This window comes from Salmo trutta, chromosome 30, assembly GCF_901001165.1.
Source record: "Salmo trutta chromosome 30, fSalTru1.1, whole genome shotgun sequence".
Classification (NCBI taxonomy): domain Eukaryota; kingdom Metazoa; phylum Chordata; class Actinopteri; order Salmoniformes; family Salmonidae; genus Salmo; species Salmo trutta.
In genome coordinates, this window is record NC_042986.1 from 11,658,481 (window position 1) to 11,681,894 (window position 23,414).

Sequence of the window (23,414 nt, forward strand, 5' to 3'; positions counted from 1 at the left end):
TGGTAATTAATATCTCCAGATCACTTCATGAGAAGTAATGGAATACACTTAAAAGCGTGGGGGGAAACACCAGTAAAACAATCCCACAGCTATTATTCCACATAGCCACAACTCCAACGGGGGGTCTGATTATTGGATGTATCTCAAATAGTTTTTCAATAACATCATCTTTATGTTCTGTTGTCTTGAAAGACCCCATAGCCGTATTGAATAACAGACCCTAAGATGAGGACTATTTGTACTACTGAGTAAAATAAATTGAATCGAGGACCATACGGTTCTAGGTTCCAGAAACACTATTAAGATTCAAAACCCACTTGGAATTGAATTCACCTGCTGGGCAATCAAGCACAATTCTTCAAACACTGACTTCTCCAGGCATCACAATGAAGTAGTTTATATTTCCCCCTCTCTCTCCTCTGTCTCTGCCTTTGTATACACTGCCCTTTGCTACTACCGATTGCATGGTTTTATAAGGTTCTCGTATTTTTCCTCCTTTCTCTCCTCCGTCTCCTCTGTCTCTGCAGACACAGCTCATTCAAAAGGCACCTGCCCAGACAGATGCAGTCAATCAGCCTGGACCTTGGCAATGACTATTTGGACGAGGACGAGCAGCCCACCAGCATCGGACGCATCAAACCCGAGCTCTACAGACAGAAGACCCTGGACACTGACGAGTCCGCGAAGAACAGCAACGCCAAGAACTGTGGGAAGATCAACTTCTCCCTGAAGTACGATTATGAAAACGAGGCCCTCCTGGTCAACATCCTCAAGGCCTACGACCTGCCTGCCAAGGACCTGTGTGGCAGCTCCGACCCCTACGTCAAAATCTATCTTCTCCCTGATCGCAAGAAGTTCCAGACGCGCGTCCACCGGAAGACACTCAACCCCACGTTTGACGAGTCCTTCCAGTTCCCCGTGCCTTATGATGAGCTGGCTGTTAGGAAGCTCCACATGAGTGTGTTTGACTTTGACAGGTTCTCCAGACATGATATGATCGGGGAGGTGGTGGTGGATAACCTCGTTGAGACGTCAGACCTCTCCAGAGAGACGGACATTTGGAGGGACATTCAGTACACCACAACTGTAAGAATATGTCTGTCTCTCACTTAAAGCAGAGTTGACATAGTCTGGTCGCAGATCTGCTTGTGCTGTCTTGCCAACTCCTACGGCCATTGTTTGGCATGACAAAGCCCATAGGAGTTGGCAAGAGAGCACAAACAGATCTGGGACCAGCCTAGAGTTAACATTGTTTACATGTGTAACCAGTTAGAAAAATAACCTCATTCTAATCATTATGCCCCCCAGAAAAAAAGATGACATTTTTTTCAGTGTGTCATAAATACTTTTCTAAAGTAAGACGTTATTCTCTTCATATGAAATGACAGTAGTTATAAGCTAAAGGCATAACAAGGACTTGTAATCATCACAAAGGTCATGAAACTGTCTGGGCAAAAAAATGTGATCCTTCCAACGACACACTGAAGTCCTCATTAATTTTTACACTAATCCTTTTTTGATGGTGTGCTGAGGATGTCTTGTTGTGCTAAGTGCAGTAGTGCACTATGTCGTTGGCATCAGTTTGGAATCTATTCAATGCTTCTCTTCACTGGAAGCCACTTCAGTCAGAGTATTAACTGTGGCCCGTATTGTTGAACTTCAGCTGCCTTTGGAGGCACCGCTCAATAATCTAGCAGTTATTGCTAAAGTGGCAGAAAGCAGTTGCCTCGTTGCTCAGCACACACATTTTATTGAACAAGGAAATGACTCACTGCCAAAACTCCCTAGCTCACCATCTTGTAGGCAATTGCAAAGTTAAGTACGCAGTATGCAGACAAGGGGGGTTCTAAATGTCTCATGAATTGTTTCATTAAGGATGCAGTAGATTAGACAATATGGGGTTTAGGAGCATGTACCTGTAACATGAGCCTGAGCCTTGGGCTGGATGAAAGTACTGTTTACAAATGTAAATGTTTAGAGCTGAGAATAGAGCTGAGAACCCCCAAAGCTGGGCAGAGGGGGGTTTGTGTGGAGAAGAGTACCAGCCGGCAGCTTTACTCAGTTAATAGTTAATAGATCAAGTGCATCAATAATACCAACCCACAGGCATTAGGAAGATAAAGAGTCTAGAGGGGGCGGGCTGGGAGAAGGACAGAGAAAGAATTATTGACATCAGGCAGTGTCTTAGAGCATGTTTGATCCATACAAACTATTTCGGGAGGGTTTGCTTACTAATCATTGGCCGGTTAGAGGGAGATTAGTCAATATCTGTAATACATAATAGAAATGTGTAGGAAGGCCCACTGTTTACACTGCTTCATCCTGTGGTGATATAGTGCTAAATGATAGTGGCTGACTAGAAACTCAGAGGAATTGAAGGGGTTGTGGTTGTATGGCTTCAGAACTCAAAAAAACGATCTGACCTGAGCCATAGCCATATCTTAAATCTCAACACTAATCCTGGCTCAAACCCAGATTTTTGCATTTTCCCAAATAACATTGACACATGCAGCCCATGCCTTCGCGCCACACCCAACCACCGCTTTAATCCTTGCCCTTTGGCTACAACGCTGCACTAATACCCTGAAAAGTAATACTTTTTTACTGAGGAGGCATTAATAGCAGGTCATATTGCCTTCAAACAGAGAGGGTAAAGGGGCAATGCTTAAACTAACTGATTTGAGAACATTACTGCAGTCTCCAGATTGTTCCTTAGCTTCGTTTCCTGTAACCCACTGTAACTTTCTAAGTTGTATGTCTTTAGATGTGTAATTCCACAGAAGGACCATAGAGTGCCCATTTGTCACTGTCCTGCAGATTTTTCATTATAACTTCTTGAGCGTGAGCCTGATAGTCAGTTCTGTGTGCGATGGCAGGCTTCACACAAATACAGCTCTTGAGGGAAATTGTAATGACTTTGGCTTTACAATCCATTTCCATCCTAGTGTTTTTGCCCTTGCGTCAGTAGGGCCTGAAGGAATCCTTCCAGTGCTGTGCGTGTGTAACTTTCATTTTTTTACTGTTTGTTCCCACAGGAGAGTGTGGACCTGGGAGAGATCATGTTCTCACTATGCTACCTACCCACTGCTGGACGACTCACTCTCACCGTCATCAAGTGCAGGAACCTCAAGGCCATGGATATCATGGGATACTCAGGTAGGTATGCGCGCGCGTGTGTGTGCGCGCGTGTGTGTGCGCGCGTGTGTGTGCGCGCGTGTGTGTGCGCGCGTGTGTGTGCGCGTGTGTGTCCATGTCTACGTGCATATGTGTGACTCATTGTTTGTCGTAATGACTGAAAGTAGAAATGCACCCTACCCTGACTGTTACATATGAAATTATAGATACAGTCACATAAAATGTCAAATAAAAACAGCAAACTAAGGGAAGTCCTCTCTACCGCTTCTAGTTCTGTGGGAATCTATTAATATTCATCAGTGGCAATATGAAGGTGTCATCTGCAGCAGCTTATTTCTATGAGGTTTCAGGCGGTGTTCATTGTTATGTAAGTTTGCATCCCAAATGGCAGCCTGTTCTCTATATACTGTGTAGGGCTCTGGGCAAAAGTAGTGCACGATGTGGGGAATGGGGTGCCATTTGGGACACAGCCTAAAAGTCTGCTGTTCCATATTCCATTTATATTATCAATAACCAGATACCATTAGAGGAAATATGTTTGCTTTGGAATTAAAGTGACATTCACTGTGAGTTAAAGGTCATGAATCGGGTTGTACTCATTCAAACCAAAATAAGACATGTTATTATTTACCTCTCATCTTTATTTACATTTTACAAGTTTAACACCACTCCTCAGAGGATTTACATGTCTCCCAGTGGTTTCTGAATAGAACTGGATCTGTGTGCAGTAAACCATGGCTAATCAACGGTACCCTGAAGCATATTTGGTTGCAAAGCAAGCCCTCCTTATATTGTTATTTATGAATTGAGGGCAGCTTACATCTGACTATTACACTGGAATAATGTATCATAGGAGCTGACAGATGAAGATTGAAATCAGTATTCACCACAACAATGTTTCACTTTATCCCGTTAAAGCACTCTGTCAAATGCCTTCACTTGCTTCGCTTTCAATACCTGAGGTGTTGACTCATCAATATTTAATGTACAGCGAATTATTCCAGACATTTTCAAGGATGTTATTGCTATATTTAGGTTTAAGTAGAGCAGGAGTGGAATACACATGGGAAATACATATGGGAAATAAATTGATCGCCGCAGCTGCTGTATCAAAACTGATGTGTTTGAGTTAAGGTGAGGTCACTGTAGGCCCTACAGTAATTGGAATAGCTTTTGATTCTCAAATGCTGAGACAATGCCTGCATGTCAAGTGTTATAGAGATAGATCTACACCATCTCTATCGCAAATCACACTAACAGAGACTAACATCCAAGCATTGAAAGACAAACTTGTCATCTCATTCTCTCAGGATGTCTCTCGTGACAGAGTGTTTGCAGGAAATTTGATTCTGGGTTCGAGGATTAATCTCAAGATAATGTAGCTATGGAATATAGAATTTATAACCACCTCATACCTTTCCTTTCTCTCATTGGCAGATCCCTACGTCAAAGTGTCTCTCGTCTGTGACGGGAGGCGTTTGAAAAAGAAGAAGACAACCATCAAGAAGAACACTCTGAACCCCACGTACAATGAGGCCATCATCTTCGACATCCCCCCAGACAGCATGGACCACGTCAGCCTGCACATCTCAGTCATGGACTATGACTTGTACATACTGTTTAAAAATATATATTGGCACCTACAGTTGAAGTCGGAAGTTTACATACACCTTAGCCAAATATATTTAAACTCAGTTTTTCACAATTCCTGACATTTAATCCTAGTAAAAATTCCCTGTCAGATAGGATCACCACTTTATATTAAGAATTTGAAATGTCAGAATAATAGTAGAGAGAATGATTTATTTCAGCTTTTATTTCTTTTATCACATTCCCAGTGGGTCAGAAGTTTACATACACTCAATTAGTATTTGGTAGCATTGCCTTTAAATTGTTTAACTTGGGTCAAACCTTTCGGGTAGCCTTCCACAAGCTTCCCATAATAAGTTGGGTGAATTTTGGCCCATTCCTCTTGACAGAGCTGGTGTAACAGAGTCAGGTTTGTAGGCCTCCTTGCTCGCACACGCTTTTTCAGTTCTGCCCACAAATTTTCAATAGGATTGAGGTCAGGGCTTTGTGATGGCCACTCCAATACCTTGACTTTGTTGTCCTTAAGCCATTTTGCCACAACTTTGGAAGTATGCTCGGGGTCATTGTCCATTTGGAAGACCCATTTGCAACCAAGCTTTAACTTTCTGACTGATGTCTTGAGATGTTGCTTCAATATATCCAAATCATTTTCTTCCCTCGTGATGCCATCTATTTTGTGAAGTTCACCAGTCCCTCCTGCAGCAAAGCACCCCCACAGCATGATGCTGCCACCCCCGTGCATCACGATTGGGATGGTGTTCTTCGGCTTGCAAGTCTCTCCCTTTTCCCTCCAAACATGTTATGGCCAAACAGTTCTATTTTTATTTCATCAGACCAGAGGACATTTCTCCAAAAAGTACCATCTTTGTCCCCATGTGCAGTTGCAAACCGTAGTCTGGCTTTTTTATGGCGGTTTTGGAGCAGTGGCTTCTTCCTTGCTGAGCGGCCTTTCAGGTTATGTCGATATAGGACTAGTTTTACTGTGGCTATAGATACTTTTGTACCTGTTTCCTCCAGCATCTTCACAAAGTCCTTTGCTGTGGTACTGGCATTGATTTGCACTTTTCGCACCAAAGTACGTTCATCTCTAGGAGACAAAACGCGTCTCCTTCCTGAGCGGTATGACGGCTGCGTGGTCCCAAGGTGTTTATACTTGTGTATGATTGTTTGTGCAGATGAACTTGGTACCTTCAGGCATTTGGAAATTGCTCCCAAGGATGAACCAGACTTGTGGAGGTCTACAGTTATTTTTCTGATTTCTATTTATTTTCCCATGATGTCAAGCAAAGAGGCACTGTGTTTGAAGGTAGGCCTTGAAATACATCCACAGGTACACCTCTAACTGACTCAAATGATGTCAATTAGCCTATCAGAAACTTCTAAAGCCATGACATCATTTTCTGGAATTTTCAAAGGTGTTTATTAAAGGCACAGTCAACTTAGTGTATGTAAACTTCTGACCCACTGGAATTGTGATACAGTGAATTATAAGTGAAAGAATCTGTTTGTAAATAATTATTGGAAAAATGACTTGTGTAATGCACGAAGTAGATGTCCTAACCGACTCGCCAAAACTATAGTTTGTTAACAAGAAATTTGTGGAGTGGTTGAAAAACTAGTTTTAATGACTCCAACCTAAGTGTATGCAAACTTCCGACTTCAACTGTAAATACAAATCTGCCATGCACACTTTCCAGCCACTTGGTGGGAGTCTGTCAAGAGAGACTATGTTCGATTGAACTCAGTTTTACGTTTGCTGAAACATTGTCAAAACATTTAACGGTTCTCTCTGAGGAATATTCTGTATCTGTGCAGTTTGCATGATACGCCTCCTCGAATAGAGCACTCTGTGTGTTGTCTATTTTTTTTTAAACAAACGGGACAACAAAGAGAAAGAAAAGGTCAGGAGTCAGGACAATCACTTCGCTGGCTGAAGGGATGCTCTGAGGGTAGTCTTTATCAGCCAACATGGCTGGTTAAATGGGTGCAGGTGTGCTAGTCTATTAACACACGTGTGTGTTGCTAACTGGCAAACCGAGTCTACTGTGGTTATCAAGTTGTCCTTGTTTACTAGTCAGTCCCTTCGATGTAGGATTATGTTGTGGGTGTAGGGATTATGATGAGGAAGAACAAACGTCACCATTGGTCTGAGCCAATCCGGAGAGGAGTTTGTTGGTGCCGTTATCGTTTGTAGTTGTCTAGCACAAACCCTTTCTTCATCGCATTTACATTTCAGACATAATCTCTCAAAGAGATATGGAAATGTCTCCTTTTAACCACCCAGATGACTCAGCTCTATTCACATGAATTACAACCGCGACATGATCACCTCACCTCTCCCTTTCACTTCTTGCAACTGTATCCTCTGATAACAAAATGTATGTAATAAGAGTTGGAGATGCCAAATTAGTTTATTTAAGGTCAATTCCACGACTTTACATTGGTGGGTTCCCAGAATACTTACACCGCTGCATGTAATACAAATTCAGCTATAGAATCAACCCTGCATTTTGTAATGTAGTGTGTCTGAAGAGCAGGATTAGCTGTAATGTTGTGTTGACGTTGTGTGATGTTGTGTGTGTCGTCTGGCCCCTGCAGGGTTGGTCACAATGAGATCATTGGTGTGAACCGTGTGGGGTGCAGTGCTGAGGGGCTTGGCAAGGGCCACTGGAACGAGATGCTGGCGTACCCACGCAAGCCCATTGCACACTGGCACCCCCTACTGGAGGCCAAGAAATCAGAGAAAGAGGTTAGTTCATACAGCATGTTGCAGTGTGTGATGAATAATGTGTAGACTATATTTACTATACGTACTATATTTTCTATAGTAAAATATACTTTTTTTCAACGATCACATGTAGGATAAAATCAATGTCCGATATTGTAATAGTGTAATATCTATGTTCTAACTGAAGTGTGTGTGTGTGTGTGTGTGCGTGCGTGCGTGCGTGTGTGTGTTTATGTGTCTGCCTGTGTGTGTCTGTCTGTGTACTGCAGTGGAAAACGCGGACGGCCAGTTTTGACAGCCAGGGCTCCTGCCCCTCCCCCAGGCGTCCTGCTAGCCCCTGAGCAGAACCACATGTGACCCTAGTGGAACGGCCCAGGTTTGGTTTGGGTCTCTTCTATCTCTCCTACTGATCCTACTTCCTGTCTGTTCTGTCTGCCTGAGCCTAAGGAGAAGCATAACCCCACTGAGTCTCTCTCTCAGTCTTCACTTTCCCTCAAGTGTAGCCACAGAGTGCTCCCAGTCCTAAGACCAGATCCTGGATCAGCATCGTCAGTTATTTGTGATAGTAACGTTGTTTAAAAAAAATCAACATTAGAATTACTGATCTGGAGTCAGACCTAGACCTTGGGAGACTTTGGTTTGGTTTTAATCCTAAGCTGATCTTCTCAAGTGAGTCCCCAAAGGGGAAGATTGTTGTCTGAGTCGAACAGCAGACTGCCGTTTTCCAGTGTATCTATCTTTGGGTTGAGGCTAATGGAATGTGATCACAGCGCTCTCACAGGGACTTGGTCTAAACACACTGAAGTTTCTGCTCAGCACTGCAGAGCTCTTTGATGAGAGGCTCCACATGGAAATCACACTTTGAATGCAGTTGAAGTTTCCCAGAGAGACAGAGAAAGAGAACTGAAGGATATGGGGTAAGATAGGAACTGAAGGACAGTGGACGGAACTTAGGAATATCTAAAGCCGTCTGCCCTTACTTTCTCCTTTTGTGCGGCAGTAACAAAAAAACATTGTGACACAATCAAATGTGTAGTTCTTTCACCAAACATTAACTGTCATAGTAACCAAGCCAAACAAGGCAACAAACTCATTTGAAAATAGTAGCTATGTTGTATATCTTCTCGACATAAACCTTTACATTTTCGGGAGTATTGAACAGAACTTAAAGGGGTGGTTTTAACCAGGCAAATAGTGTTCATCGAGTTTATAGCGGTTCATTGAATCAACAAATGATGATCAGCACACAATATGAGCACATTGCAACAATGTTGGAGCATAGCACCTCCTGAGTGTCTTTCTATGGAGCAACAAAGAGTTAAATAGCCCACAGACTCCGAACCACCCTTACCTGTCTCTCTTTGTTTTCTCCTAGTTAGTCTTGGTTATCTTACCTCCATAGTTTTCCTCTCTCAGCTGAACGTACTGCACTTCTTCAGCTCCTTCTTATCGTGTTCTGTTCTCTGGGGTTGGTTTGAACTGTACAGCACAGTCCTCTATCTGCTAATGTAAAGTTTGTATTTCCCACCAGAATACAAATTAGATATAGAACTAGTATTGTTGTGTTTTGGGAGTTTTCCTTATCCTGCAGCGTCCAGACCTCTTCTCCAGAATAAGAGAATATGACCATTGGTGGACCAATAATCAACTATTCATTTCATATTTTCTTGTCTATCATAAGCCAGAGGTACACTGGAGCGATTTGTAATGGGGTGACTTTCAATCTGCTCGTTGTACAAGGATTAGTTTATTGAATATTGTTGAGGAGTTTGATCTAAATCCAAACATGACTTGCATTATTGAACATTATTCAACAAAATCCAATAAGTCAGCGTTTACGGTACATGTAGGCAGTCATGTAGCTACTTCTTCTACTGTTTTTCTAATGGTTGTACTGCTGGATATTGGACAGATATACAGTACCAGTCAAAGGTTTGGACACAAATACTCATTCAACGGTTTTTCTTTCTTTTTTACTATTTTCTACATTGTAGAATAGTAGTGAAGACATCAAAACTATGAAATAACACATATGGAGTCATGTAGTAACCAAAAAAGTGTTAACAAATCACTGTTTGCCTTGATGACAGCTATTGCACAGTCTTGGCATTCTCTCAACCAGCTTCATGACGAATGCTTTTCCAACAGTATTGAGGGAGTTCCCACATATGCTGAGCACTTGTTGGCTGCTTTTTCTTCACTCTGCAGTCCAACTAAGTCCAAACAATCTCAATTGGGTTGAGGTTGGTTGATTGTGGAGGCCAGGTCATCTGATGCAGCACTCCACCACTCTCCTTCATGGTCAAATAGCCCTTACACAACCCGGAGGTGTGTTTTGGTTCATTGTCCTGTTGAAAAATAAATATATGTGGATATCATCTGTTCACCTACTCTGCGTCTCACAAAGACACGGCGGTTGGAACCAAAAATCTCTCAAATTTGGACTCATCAGACCGAAGGACAGATTTCTACCAGTCTAATATCCATTGCTGGTGTTTCTTGGCCCAAGCAAGTCTCTTCTTCTTATTGGTGTCCTTTAGTAGTGGTTTCTTTGCAGCAATTCGACCATGAAGGCCTGATTCACACAGTCTCCTCTGAACAGTTGATGTTGAGATGTGTCTGTTACTTGAACTCTGTGAAGCATTTATTTGGGCTGCAAACTGAGGTGCAGTTAACTCTAATGAATTTATCCTCTGCAGCAGAGGTAACTCTAGGTCTTCCTTTCCTATGGCTCATGAGAGCCAGTTTCATCATAGCGCTTGATGGTTTTTGCGACAGCACTTGAAGAAACTTTGGATTGACTGACGTTGTCACAGGATCCAACGAAAGTGGCGCCCCTCCTCGGTCGGGCGGCGCTCGCCGGTCGTCGTCGCCGGCCTATTAGCTGCCACCGATCGTTGTTTCAGTTTCGTTTAGTTTGTCTGTCTGTTCCGCACCTGTTTTGTGTATGTCATTAGTGGGGACTTATTTAATGTGTGTTTTCAGTTGGGATTTTGTGCGGGATTGTTTGTTGTCCACTCAGGACGGTGGGCCTGTGAATGTAGTTGCTTCGCTAGTTGTATTTTGGATGTTTTTGTATTTTTGTGTTTTGTGCTGGCTGACGTCTTATTTCTCTCTTCGGACCGTTTTGCCCTGTGTTTTGGGTTGGTCATTATTATTACGCGCCCTTCTGTTTTGGCGTGACCAGTTTGTTGCCGGAGAAAATAAAGACCGTATACTTTACCTCTGCTCTCTGCGCCTGACTCCAACCACCACTCCTAGAATCATCTGACAGACGTTCGTGTCTTAAAGTAATGGACTGTTGTTTCTCTTTGCTTATTTGAGATTTGTTCTTGCCATAATATGGACTTAGTCTTTTACCAAATAGGGTTATTTTCTGTATACCACCCCTACCGTGTCACAACACAACTGATTGACTCAAACACATTAAGAAGGAAAGACAATCCACAAATTAACTTTTAAGAAGGCACACCTGTTAATTGAAATGCATTCCAGGTGACTACCTCATGAAGCTGGTTGAGAGAATACCAATAGTGTGCAAAGCTATCATCAAGGCAAAGGATGGATTTGTTTAACACTTTTTTGGTTACTACATGATTCCATGTGTAACGGGAGTCGTAAGGATTGGACCAAGGTGCAGCGGGAACGTGTATACTCATCTTCTTTATTAAATCAAAAGAAGAAAAAAAAATCACGTATACAAAACAATGAACGACACTAAACAGTCCTGTCAGGTGCACAGACACAAAACAGGAGACAACTACTGACAAACCCCATTACAAAAACACCCCTATACATAGGACCTTCAATCAGAGGCAACGAGGAACAGCTGCCTCCAATTGAAGGTCAATCCAATGAACTAAAGATAGAAATGGATAGACTAGACTGAACATAGAAATACACTAACATAGAACATAGACCAAAAAACCCAGGAACACATCAAATAAACACCCCTCTTACATAAGTACATAGCCCAACAAACCCCGAACCACATAAAACAAACACCCCCTGCCACGTCCTGACCAAACTACAATAACAAATAACCCCTTTACTGGTCAGGACGTGACAATATGTGTTATTTCATAGTTTTGATGTCTTTACTATTATTCTGCAATGTAGAAAATAGTAAAAATAAAGAAAAACCCTGGAATGAGTAGGTGTGTCCAAACTTTTGACTGTATAAAAAGGTCAAAACTAATATTGGTTTGATTATAATGGTTATTTAGTCTATTTCTACATTGTGGTTCTATGATTACAATCTAATAATTGATGTCATCTCAATACCCAAATGTGTATCAAACAGACAAAAGAAAACAACCCGATTGGTGTATAGTTTTTTTGGTGCCAAACGTGTTTGTAGCAAAGGTAGACTATAATTTGTTCTGTCACAAAAATTATTAAAGTAATGTCTTTCATTGAAATTTCCAGGCCACCCATTCGTAAAATGTATGCACGCATGACTATAAGTCGCTTTGGATAAAAGCGTCTGCTAAATGGCATATGTTATATATTATTAATTCATGTTTTCTTTCCAGTGAGACTCATTATATTCTGCGCTATGTAGTAAATGTATTGTTTCAATTATTTGAGAAAATACAGCAGGGATTACAAATAGTTTTTAATAATAACTTGTGCAACCAAACATGGGCTACCAATTAATTGATTTATTTTCCATCAATGTAATTGTCTGCATCATTTCCAATCCCCCATATATATTTTTTGTATATATATATATATATATATATATATATATATATTTAAAAATATATATATTTTCCTTTATTATTTTCCCTAATTGGGGTAAAGTTATGGACAACAACACTGAGGCTTCCACTTCCAGCTGATACTGTAATACTATAAACATTTTATGAACACAGTATATTTTACAGTAGCTTTCTTTTGTTTTTAGTCCCATTCTTCAGATACCCTCAACCCCTCCCATCTATCTCTGAAGAACATCCAGTTTTGATTTCTATTTGCCATATATTTTTAACTGTGCAGTTTCAATAAAGTTCTGAACCTAAATACATTTTACGGACACAGTATATGAGTTATCTTGTTATTTTTTGTCTCACCCTTCAAGCTCCACTCGACCCCTCCCATCTATCTCTGAACACCATCCAGTTTTGATTTCTATTTGCCATATATTTTTCAACTGTGCTGTGATGTTTCACAAAAGTTCCAAACCTTTCTATTCTCATAGTTTCTACAGATTGTAAATTAAAGATACCAATTTGATTAGAAGGGTTTTTGTTTGACCCAGTTGGGTTATGTAAGATGTAATAGAAATCAGGAATCTTCCTTAATGTTATTTTATGTTGACCATGACAGTGTTTTCATTATTTTACTAATTGACAAGCACATGTTTGAAAGCACATAGAGAAACAGGTTGGTATAGTGGGTATCAGGAAGTGGGTGTTGTTTACAGAATGTAAGGTGCGGTTTTAAGAGGCACCTTCTCTAATTTAAGCTCTTGAGTGCCCTAAACCAAAGCGTCTACATTAATGTATCTTGTCAACAGAACTTTGGCACTGTGGTTATGTAGCAGTAGTTGTTTGAACTCTTTCTCCATGCATTCTATCTACACAACTTTGGCACTGAGATTTGGTAGTAGTAGTTGTTTTTTAACCCAGGAGGTTATAGTGACTTAATGATAGTACTGGAATGGCCATCCAGATGACAATGTGGCTTCCGCCTGACTACAGCTATGCAGCAAAAGCATGTTTTGAAGATGGTATAAATCAAACTGAGAGGATGCAGAAGAGGCATGGTAAAAGTGAACAAATGTACTTAACATACACACATTAGATCACTGTTTTAGCCATTTCCTTCCTCTAGAGAGAGCAGGGATTTCGTTTGGGAGACAGACAAAACAGACAGAGATTCAGACAGATAGTGTGGGGGAAACTAGCCTAGAGATAGTCGCAGGCCAATGTCTTGCAGTGAGTCAGTGACCTTTCTCTAATAAGCAGTTGGTAGGTCTATGAGAGACAATACAATGAGTCATTTGTTGGATTCCCTCACACCATAATTGTGTCTTTCTTCACAATAGGATTGTTCAGGTTTCCTCACATACTATATTTACTGGTTACAATCCTGATAAGATCCCTCCTTCCATTACTGGTAGACTCCTCATATCTGACTCACTCCAGTTTGTTAAAAAAAAATGAAGTATGGTTTTATGTTTTCTCACATATATACAGTAGGTATACACTTGTTGATTACATTTCTGATTAGATTTATGTCATTTATTTTACACTCCTGATATTTGACTCCAAGTTTGTTTCTATTTGACAAAACTGTATGAAATAACTGACTGTAGTTTTGTTCTTCCTCTGTTTCAGTGGTGTGTTTAATAATGATGATGATCTTCTGTTCTGACTATATAGACTAGTGTGTTTGTTTCCATAGTATGTAATAATATTATGTTATATACATTTTGCCTCAGTTTATGTACTGTTTTAAAGACCTTTGTCTGTTATTATTATTGTTGTGTTTCTCAATATGATCTTGTATCCTTTCCATTCGTCATGGATAGCACTGACTTTCCAATTTTTTATTGAAGATTTGTACTTGTAATATAACTGTTTTGACAACTGTTCTTGTAATTGAAGCCTGTTAGGGTTTTTTTGTTTGTTTTTGTTTCCTTTTAAATCCTGAATTGTTAATGACTCATAATATGAGGTCCAATGTGTAATAAATTGAACAAAAAATAATTATCTGTTGCGTATTTACATTTTATTTCATTTAAATGTATTTTGCAAGAATGAAGATCGAAGTTATGAATTACGGTGGTGCAACATTTAAAGATGTACACTACAAAAGTTTGGGGTCACTTAGAAATGTCCTTGTTTTTTAAAGAAAAGCACATTTTTTGTCCATTACTATAACATCAAATTGATCAGAAATACAGTATATACATTGTTAATGTTGTAAAGGACTATTGTAGCTGGAAACGACAGAGTTTTTATGGAATATCTACATTGGCGTATAGAGGCCCATTATCAGCAACCATCACTCCTGTGTTCCAATGGCACGTTGTGTTAGCTAATCCAAGTTTATCATTTTAAAAGGCTAATTGATCATTAGAAAACCCTTTTGCAATTATGTTAGCACAACTGAAAACTGCTGTCCTAATTAAAGAAGCAATAAAGCTGGCCTTCTTTAGACTAGTTGAGTATCTGGAGCATCAGCATTTCTTGGTTCGATTACAGGCTCAAAATGGCCAGAAACAAATACCTTTCTTCTGAAACTCGTCAGTCTATTCTTGTGATGATAAATGAAGGCTATTCCATGTGTGAAATTGCCAAGAAACTGAAGATCTTGTACAACGCTGTTACTACTCCCTTCACAGAACAGAGCAAACTGGCTCTAACCAGAATAGAAAGAGGATTGGGAGGCCCCGGTGCACAACTGAGCAAGAGGACAAGTACATTTGAGTGTCTAGTTTGAGAAACAGATGCCTCACAAGTCCTCAACTGGCAGCTTCATTGAATAGCACCCGCAAAACACCCGTGTCAACATCAGCAGTGAAGAAGCGACTCCGGAATGCTGGCCTTCTGGGCAGAGTTTCCCTGTCCAGTGTCTGTGTTCTTTTGCCCATCTTAACCTTTTCATTATATTGGCCAGTCTGAGATATGGCTTTTTCTTTGCAACTCTGCCTAGAGGGCCAGCATCCCGGAGTCACCTCTCCACTGTTGACGTTGTGACTGGCAGGTACTATTTAATGAAGCTGCCAGTTTACAGCTGTGCTTACATAATTGCAAAAGGGTTTTCTAATGATCAATTAGCCTTTTAAAATTATAAACTTGGATTAGCTAACACAACATGCCATTGGAACACAGGAGTGATGGTTGTGGATAATGGGCCTCTGTACGCCTTCTTTCCAAAACAAGGACATTTCTAAGTGACCCCAAAGTTTTGAACGGTAGGGTATGATGAATTATGGTGGCACACATAATATTTTTTTTTTGTATTTATGTAAGATTTCTCCTCTGTAAAGTTTTTGTGACATGATATTTCTCTCTGATTGTGCAGATGAACTTATAATTTACCCGGAGACTGTCAATTTCACGACTACATATGTCAAAGTGAACAACAAAGGGAGCAAGCAGCAGGGAAGAGTAAATTGGATGAACTTAAACAAGTGGAATGCAAATAGACAAATGACATCTTGAGGAGAGCTGGGGCATACGTTCCATCATGGCATTCAATTATACACAGTTTCTGATCTCTGCCCCAAATAAATCCAGTTGTTGCAGACATATTACAATTCCAATCTAATTCAGAGCTCCATTCAACATAAACTTTATATCAAACTGAGGTTGCAATAATATGTTTGATATCAGGCACCTACAGTATAGTAATTCAATGCATTATTTCAAGTAAAAAATACAGAGGTACATTTTCCTGTAGAGACAATGTATACAGTATGGACAGTGGGGTGAGTGGTATCAAAAAACAAATCTATGTCTCCAGTGATAGTCTTCATATTAGAATGTTTTCTCTGACTAAAATGTTATTTGACTAAAATACCCACTCGTCCATCCACTTAAACCATTAGCTTCCTCTTCATGGACAGTTTGTAAAGGATCAGGTAGCCGTCGTCCCAGGCATAGATCTGTTTCTCCTGAGGGTTGTACTTAAGGCTGGCGTGGACTCCATACCTCCTGGGGAAATACAGTAGCGGAGCCTCCTCATTGGTCACCATATCGTTTACGTCAAACACACACTGAATACGAGAGCGACTAGGCAACCTGGTGTTGTAGACCACATAGACCGTCCCACAGACCACGAAGGCTGCCTCCGCATTCTCCTGGGGACACTGTGTATCCCACATCTGCTCGATATCCAGGCTGTCTGGGTCCATCTTAGCCAGGTTGATGGACTCACTCTCCCTGGTGGTGTAAAGGGCCCAGAGGCCTTCCTCATCGGCAGCCAGGTCCACAGCAGTCTCTGGGTTGAGGCTGTAGACGGGTCTATGGTCTGCCACCTCCACTGGGAACACAGCACTGTCTGTCAATGTGCCATTCGCCAGGTCATACTTAATGACCTGGAGCTCGTCAGCCCCCTCCATCACGTAGTAGGCATAGCCGTTATAGACGGCACCACCGGTGCCACTCCACAGAGATGGCAGTCTTATGGGCCTGCTGTGGGCCACTCCTGGGGAGGATGAGAAGTCTAGAACAGAGCTGAACTGGTACACGGTGTCCTCTGCCGTGCCGTTGAAGATGTAGATCTTAGAGGTCCTGGCGTCTTTAGTCCACATGCCCTTGGGGCTGCCCATCTTCTTCAGGATCTTCATGGCTCTGATGCTGGAGATGATGTCTATACAATCTGTTGATAGAGAAATGGAGATGGTATCGTGAATAGCCGTTTTCATGAGTGGTCTTAATAACATTGCCAGATGTAATGACAAATCTGGTAATTATGAAGACGTTTGTGTACAGTATACTGTATAAAATGACAACAGATAATGATTATAACATATAAAATATTACTATTATAAATGTTAATTGTCTATTTGTAGTTTTTAAAATCAAAGATGAGTTCAGGCTGGTCAGCCTGGTCTCATAGCCTAGACGTAACATAGTAATTGTAAATCCGGGACACTCAAATTAGTATGATATGTTACGTTTAGTATGGTTACATAAGAAAGATGTTTACTTATAATGCAAATGTCTAGCAGCCCAAAGGTTGCAAGTTCGAATCTCATCATGGAAACTTTAGCAACTTTTCAACTGCTTACTACTTTTTAGCTACTTCGCAAGTACTTAGAATATTAGCCAACCTTTCCCCTAACCCTAACTTTAAACCTTTAACCTAATTCCTAAACTTAACCCTAATCTTAACTCTAACCCCTAACCCCTAGCCTAGCTGGTAGAGCATGGTGTTTGCAACGCCAGCATGGTGTGTGCAACGCCAGGGTTGTGGGTTCGTTTCCCACGGGGGGCCAGTACAACAACAAAAAAATATACAAAAACAAAATGCATGAAGTGAAATGTATGAAATGTATGCATTCACTACTGTAAGTCATTCTGGATAAGAGCGTCTGCTAAATGACTAAAATGTAAATGTAAATGTCTAACATTAGCCATCTAGCTAACGTTAGCCACCTAGCTAGAATTCGTCAAATATCATGCATTTTGCAAATTCGTAACATGCAGTATTGTACATTTTGCAAATTCGTAACATATAATACAAATTGTAATTTGTAACGTATCATTGTCAGATGTGATGGACATCCACAGATGAATACATACCATACGAAACATTACATATACTAAATGGAGTGTCTTGGATTTACTTGCAGAATACTACTAAATGCTCTGAAACCAGGTTGGTTAGCATCCAGGCATCCAGTTCACATTTCCTTCTCTTGTTGCATCAGCATGCCTCTGCAGTGTCCTTGCCCACCTGAAACATGTTTTGATGTCTACTTCAACATGCAGGGCACATAATGTACCCCGCAGGCTGCAGCAGGCTATTTCAATGCAGTCCAAATTAAAATGAACTCAACACAATCAAAGGGAAGTGGAAGAAGCAGCTACATTGTGCTTTGGAAATTGGGAAAGATGAGTGACACACAGATATGCTGAAGTATAGTAAAGTGGTCTTTTCTTCCAAGAGCCTTTTGCTGTAAAAAGTACATTTTAGCTCTCAAGACAACAAAAAGACTTCCTCTCAATCGGGGGGGGGGGGGGGGGGGGGGGCTGTTCCGTTCCATATGCATGGAACACTCCTTGAATATGGACTTTCAAAGTATTGCCACTGACCTGAGGGCAGCATCTGGTTCCCCCTTTCAGGTAGAGTAAGAGCTCCTGGTAAACACTTTACATGAATGTTATAACTGTTTATTTGAGATTTATACACAAATAATTAACAGTTTCTAAACTACTTCTAAACCTTTTATAAACCTTTTTTTATGTTAATGTGTTACCGAACCCCCTGATCACTGAGGAGGGTTATGCAGATGCTGAAACTCTTAGACGTCTGTTTGCTCTGTGTTTTACATGAGGTTATACAGTTGACTAAATGAACCTACTGTCTGTGAAATTGAACTTTGAATCGCAACATTATTTGTACCAACCCGCTGTGAGTCACGTTGTAGGTAGTAAAGCCAGACTACCCGTGTCCATGAAGTACAAATAGGAGACTGGTTCCCCCCCCTCAAATAAATGACTCATAGCCAACTAGCAATAAATCTATAGGAAAATAAAATTAATGACTAGCCTACCCACTGATTCAAAATGTAGCTCTAAATTGCAACATTTTTTTTTACTTGAAACAAATCTTTGTTTCCTGCCTCTTTTCCTGTGGAATGGGTTTTCAGGGGAGGACACCAACTGCCAAGAGTGGTAAAGAGCTTACTGTAAGCCTAAAAATACTGTAACCATGCTTCATAAGCCAACAGGTCTCCCTTAGCCAAGTCTCTTTCAGGCAGGGAAATGAAGGCACTAGATCAAAGGCAGTCATCCTGTACAGGACGTCAGAGCTCTACGCCTCACGCTCCCCCCAACTCCCCATACACTGCTCCTCTCTCTACTCACCCAAGACTCTGGAGTACCCATCTTCCTCTCCCCCTTTCTTCATCTCCTTCACCCGCTCCTTCACCTCCAGGTCCACATCCACCATTCTGTCTTCCTGGTTCACACAGGGCCTAGCGGGGTTTTGGGTTTCGATGTAGTCCATCTCTCTCTCGATGCGGTCCATTCGTACCCCTGTCCCCTCCAGGTCTTGGCGCAAAGTACCGTGGTCCTGGTTTAGTCCCTTTATAAACTCAGCAGTCTGCTTCTTGAAGTGCCGCAGCTCTGTGTTGTAGCGGTTCGACTGCTCGTGCCATATGAGCATACGATCCTGGGGGAGCATAATGTGTTATCAAGGACGTTGATTTGGTGTGTGGCCAATGATTGAGGATTACTGTAATGTTGGGTGAATGTAATTGTCCTAGTATCAGACTCTAGTTCCTTCCAATCGCACAGGTCTTAGGCACAAGGACAACACTGTGGACAGAGTTCTGAGAAAACTGTATCAGGTGTTGGTGTTTGAAAGCGTGTCAAACCAGGGTCATCATGATCATTTATCGTGGCAGAAAGTATCAGCACCCATCAACATCAATTCCACCATCAAAACCTCACAAGAAGAAACAAGTGTGTTGTTTATTATCACAATGTTGTTCAGGGATCTGGTTCAGTGACAGTGAACCACAGAGGTTGACTCATACTAAGATTGACAAAAGGTCAAATAGGGGGTGCTTATATATACGTAGCTTATACTGTGTATTTATATATATAAGTGTGTAACCTGGACAAGTGTGTGGAAAGGAGACACCCTCGTAGACTGTGGTTACGCCAATGGATCATGTCATCGAGAGAGGTTGAGAATGAAAAGGAATAACTGATTATTTCTCCTCTGTCTAAGAGCCTACAGTTTAATTTTCTCTCTTTAACTTGAGTGAATCCTTGGTTGGATTGGAATAAAAATACTAAATGAAAAAAACGTTCTGAATTTATTTATTCTAATTACTAATGTAAGAGTCGAGCCAGCGGCACCATGGGAGGGAGATTTAAAAAAAGATCAAAAGAACAGAAGGGAGCAGGAAGATTTGAATGATAAACAAATGATTCATTTCAGTCAAGTTAATGTTATTTGTATTGTCACACTATTTTCCCAATTTTTTGGGTGTTATATTCGAAAATGCCTCGAAAGAGGAAACTAACGAGTTACATGACATGGTCATAATGAATAGATAGATTGGTGCATATAAATGACTGCATTCTGGACTCTTGATTACTGTAGCTAATAATACTGTAGGATCTACAGCAGACAGAATGGAGCTGCATTCCACTATTTGGACACTTCATCACGCTCAACATATACTGTAAGCAAACTTGGCATAATCAGTATAAAATAGCTGCAATATAGGAGGAGTAGAACACACTCCCACAAACCTGGCATATTATATTTGACAAAATTAATATTGTACAGTGCCTCAAACAGCATTTTCATTTGGCCAAGAGAAATTGCAAGGCACACTTTTGTTGATACATGTTCTTGCTTATTCTAAAGAATATGATTTTGCCATTATCATTTTTTGTCAGTAACTGCTGTAAATGTTCCTATTGTTTTCATTATCAATGTGTTATCTTTGATCCTCATGAAGAGTTTCACACTGCTTAGTGTGTATTCTGAGAAGGGGAACGAGAGTAGGTGTCACGACTGTGTGTAGGATGAGACCAAGGCGCAGCGTGCGTATCGTTCCACATCTTTATTATATTGTGAAACTTAGCCAAACAAACAATAAACAAAACACAAACCGTGACGACAGAGGTGCAACATGCACTAACTCAAAATAATCTCCCACAAACACAGGTGGGAAAAACAACTACTTAAATATGATCCCCAATTAGAGACAACGATGACCAGCTGCCTCTAATTGGGAATCATAAAAAAAAACCAACATAGTAAAAAGAAACTAGAACACAACATAAAAAAAATAAAGTAGATAAACCCCCCAGTCACGCCCTGACCTACTCTACCATAAAAATAAAAGCACTCTATGGTCAGGACGTGACAATAGGAGAAGTACTCAGGCACAGATACGACAGCTCACGGCCACTGATATTCTCTAAGGGCCTTAGCCAGAGAAGTTGATGAGTCGAACAGAGATTGTATTAATTGGATGGCTTTAGTCAACACGTAAAAATATATAAATAAAAAGAAACCTTGCAGGCAGACACTGAGAGCGAACAAAAGTTTTGCAGAATATCAGAGATAAAGCCTGACACATGGCCTTGATTTTTTTGTCCTTGATTTCACAGTAACTGCTGTTTGCTGTTCTTTCAGAAAGATGTTGTCTCACTAGCATTCAAAAAGAAAACTTGATTCACCATAGCTGCATCATTGATTTGATTCGTGTTCCTATACCTATAACTTTTCTTACACCACTTTAGGTGGAGTTATGCGGTGTAAAACGGTTGTTTAGGAGTTTGTCTCTTACCTCAATGGCAAGGAATCTGTTCTCCAGATAATCCATGAGACCCTGGTAGTAATACTGACCGTTGGTGAGGACTAGGACCAAGGAGAGGAGGAAGGGGACAGCCGTTGTCATGGTTGATAGATCCAAGGGACAGTCTGGGCGTCCTGTACGTAAGTCCAGGTAGCAAAAATACTTCCTCCTGTCTGGTCCGGTCTCCTTGTGGTCTTCTTATGGTTGGTTTCCTACAGAGTGTGAGTGTTCGTGAATAACTGTGTGTAGAGGTGTGTGTGTGTGTGTGTGTGTGTGTGTGTGTGTGTGTGTGTGTGTGTGTGTGTGTGTGTGTGTGTGTGTGTGTGTGTGTGTGTTTGTGTGTGTAAGCCTGTGTGTGTCCCTGTGTGTGGGAGAGTGTGTGTGTGGAGGTGAGAGAGAGAGAGAGAGAGAGAGAGAGAGAGAGAGAGAGAGAGAGAGAGAGAGAGAGAGAGAGAGAGAGAGAGAGAGAGAGAGAGAGAAGGGCCAGGTTCTTGGGTTTCAAACTCTTTGGCTCACTCACGTTGCTGGAATGTTTTCACGAACTCCCAGGGAGGAGCCTTGTTCCTCTAGCCCCTTTCTGTCCTCAAAATGCGAATGTACTGTTGTACTGGACACTGAGCAACACTGTGTGTGTGTGTGTGTGTGTATGTGTGTGTACGTGTGCGTGCGTGCAAGCGAGTGTGCGTGTGTACGCGAGTGTGTACGTGCGTGAGTGTGTACGTGTGTGGGTCGGTGCGCCCGTGCATGACTGTTGACCGAGAGATAGACAGTTGTTTATGGATTTGCGGCTGGAGCACAACCAAATCCCTTTCACGTAGTCTCAGAGTATATAGTATATATTCTGTCTTTGTCTTTGTCTAAGTTTTAGCTCACAATCTCAATCACTTCTGCAACTTCTCTTTAAACATTCCTTTGCAAATGAAAATCCTGCCAAACTCTATGATCAAAGGTCATGAAGAAATTCTTGACTGTGGTGTACATCATCCAATCTAATGCTTTTCAAACACAGATACAGTAAATGCTTCACATGCAAATCTTTATAAATCCAAGGTATTTCATCATCCTCATCATATTCAAAAGCAATATTCCAAATCTGTGTTAATAATGTGCTTATCCCTATAGATCCTTAAATAACAGCAGGGAGTCTAAAGATAAGCCCACTGCAAACCAGGACACAACAAAAAACACTTATTTCGAAGCTAAAACAAAATGTAATTCACTTACAGTATATCGCCATCATACAAAGCCTCAACTCTGGTGGGCCCACACAGGCTGGCTTATCAAATCAAATCAAATGTTATTTGTCACATGAGCCGAATACAACAGGTTACAACCGTACAGTGAAATGCTTACTTACAAGCCCTTAATTTAACCAACAATGCACTTTTAAGACAAAATAAGTGTTAAGAAAGTATTTACTAAATAAACTGAAGTAAACAATAAATAAATAAAAATATTAACAAGGCTATATACAGGGGGTACCGGTACAGAGTCAATGTGCGGGGGCACAGGTTAGTCGGGGTAATTGAGGTAATATGTACATGTAGGTAGAGGTAAAGTGACTATGCATAGATAATAAACAGAGAGTAGCAGCAGCGCAAAAATTGGGGCAGGGGGTGGTCAATGCAAATAGTCCGGGTAGCCATTTGGTTAGCTGTTCAGGAGTCTAATGGCTTGGGGGTAGAAGCTCTTAAGAAGACTTTTTGACCTAGACTTGACGCTCCGGTACCGCTTGCGGTAGCAGAGAGAACAGTCTATGACTAGGGTGGCTGGAGTCTTTGACAATTTTTAGGGCCTTGCTCTGTCACTGCCTGGTATAGAGGTCCTGGATGGCAGGAAGCTTGGCCCCAGTGATGTACTGGTCCGTACACTCTACCCTCTGTAGTGCCTGGCGGTCAGAGACCGAGCAGTTGCCATACCAGGCAGTGATGCAACCAGTCAGGATGCTCTCGA

The 23,414-nt window shown here is 41.1% G+C and overlaps 2 protein-coding genes across 3 annotated transcripts in view; one reads left to right on the forward strand and one right to left on the reverse strand.

Annotated features, from left to right (window-relative positions):
- The window catches only part of syt6a (synaptotagmin VIa), a 74,287-nt gene extending 64,879 nt beyond the window's left edge, over positions 1-9,408 (forward strand). The window contains exons 3-7 of the mRNA XM_029722738.1: positions 528-1,086; positions 3,036-3,156; positions 4,573-4,744; positions 7,324-7,474; positions 7,723-9,408. Of these exons, the coding sequence (XP_029578598.1) occupies positions 528-1,086; positions 3,036-3,156; positions 4,573-4,744; positions 7,324-7,474; positions 7,723-7,794 (1,075 nt within the window). The 3' untranslated portion in view covers positions 7,795-9,408. The remainder of the gene's footprint in view (positions 1-527; positions 1,087-3,035; positions 3,157-4,572; positions 4,745-7,323; positions 7,475-7,722) is intronic.
- Positions 9,409-15,432: 6,024 nt separating this feature from the next.
- On the reverse strand, positions 15,433-21,727 carry olfml3a (olfactomedin-like 3a). 2 transcript variants are annotated; one of them, XM_029722739.1, is made up of 3 exons: positions 21,453-21,727; positions 19,003-19,309; positions 15,433-16,789 (listed from the first exon to the last, which is right to left on the reverse strand). In XM_029722739.1, exons 1-3 carry the CDS (start codon positions 21,561-21,563, stop codon positions 16,005-16,007), a joined length of 1,203 nt encoding a protein of 400 aa, XP_029578599.1. In that variant the 5' UTR covers positions 21,564-21,727; the 3' UTR covers positions 15,433-16,004. The 2 variants fall into 2 exon arrangements, with proteins under 2 accessions (XP_029578599.1, XP_029578600.1); XM_029722740.1 differs by having other exon boundaries at positions 21,512-21,590.
- Between the last annotated feature and the right edge of the window lie 1,687 nt (positions 21,728-23,414).

Coding starts and splice junctions, on each gene's coding strand:
- olfml3a (XM_029722739.1), bottom strand. CDS start 21,563: ATGACAACGGCTGTCCCCTTCCTCCTCTCCTTGGTCCTAGTCCTCACC. Junction 19,310..21,452: donor ACAGATTCCTTGCCATTGAG/GTAAGAGACAAA, acceptor ATGCTCCCCCAG/GATCGTATGCTCATATGGCA. Junction 16,790..19,002: donor TGGGTACTCCAGAGTCTTGG/GTGAGTAGAGAG, acceptor CTCTATCAACAG/ATTGTATAGACATCATCTCC.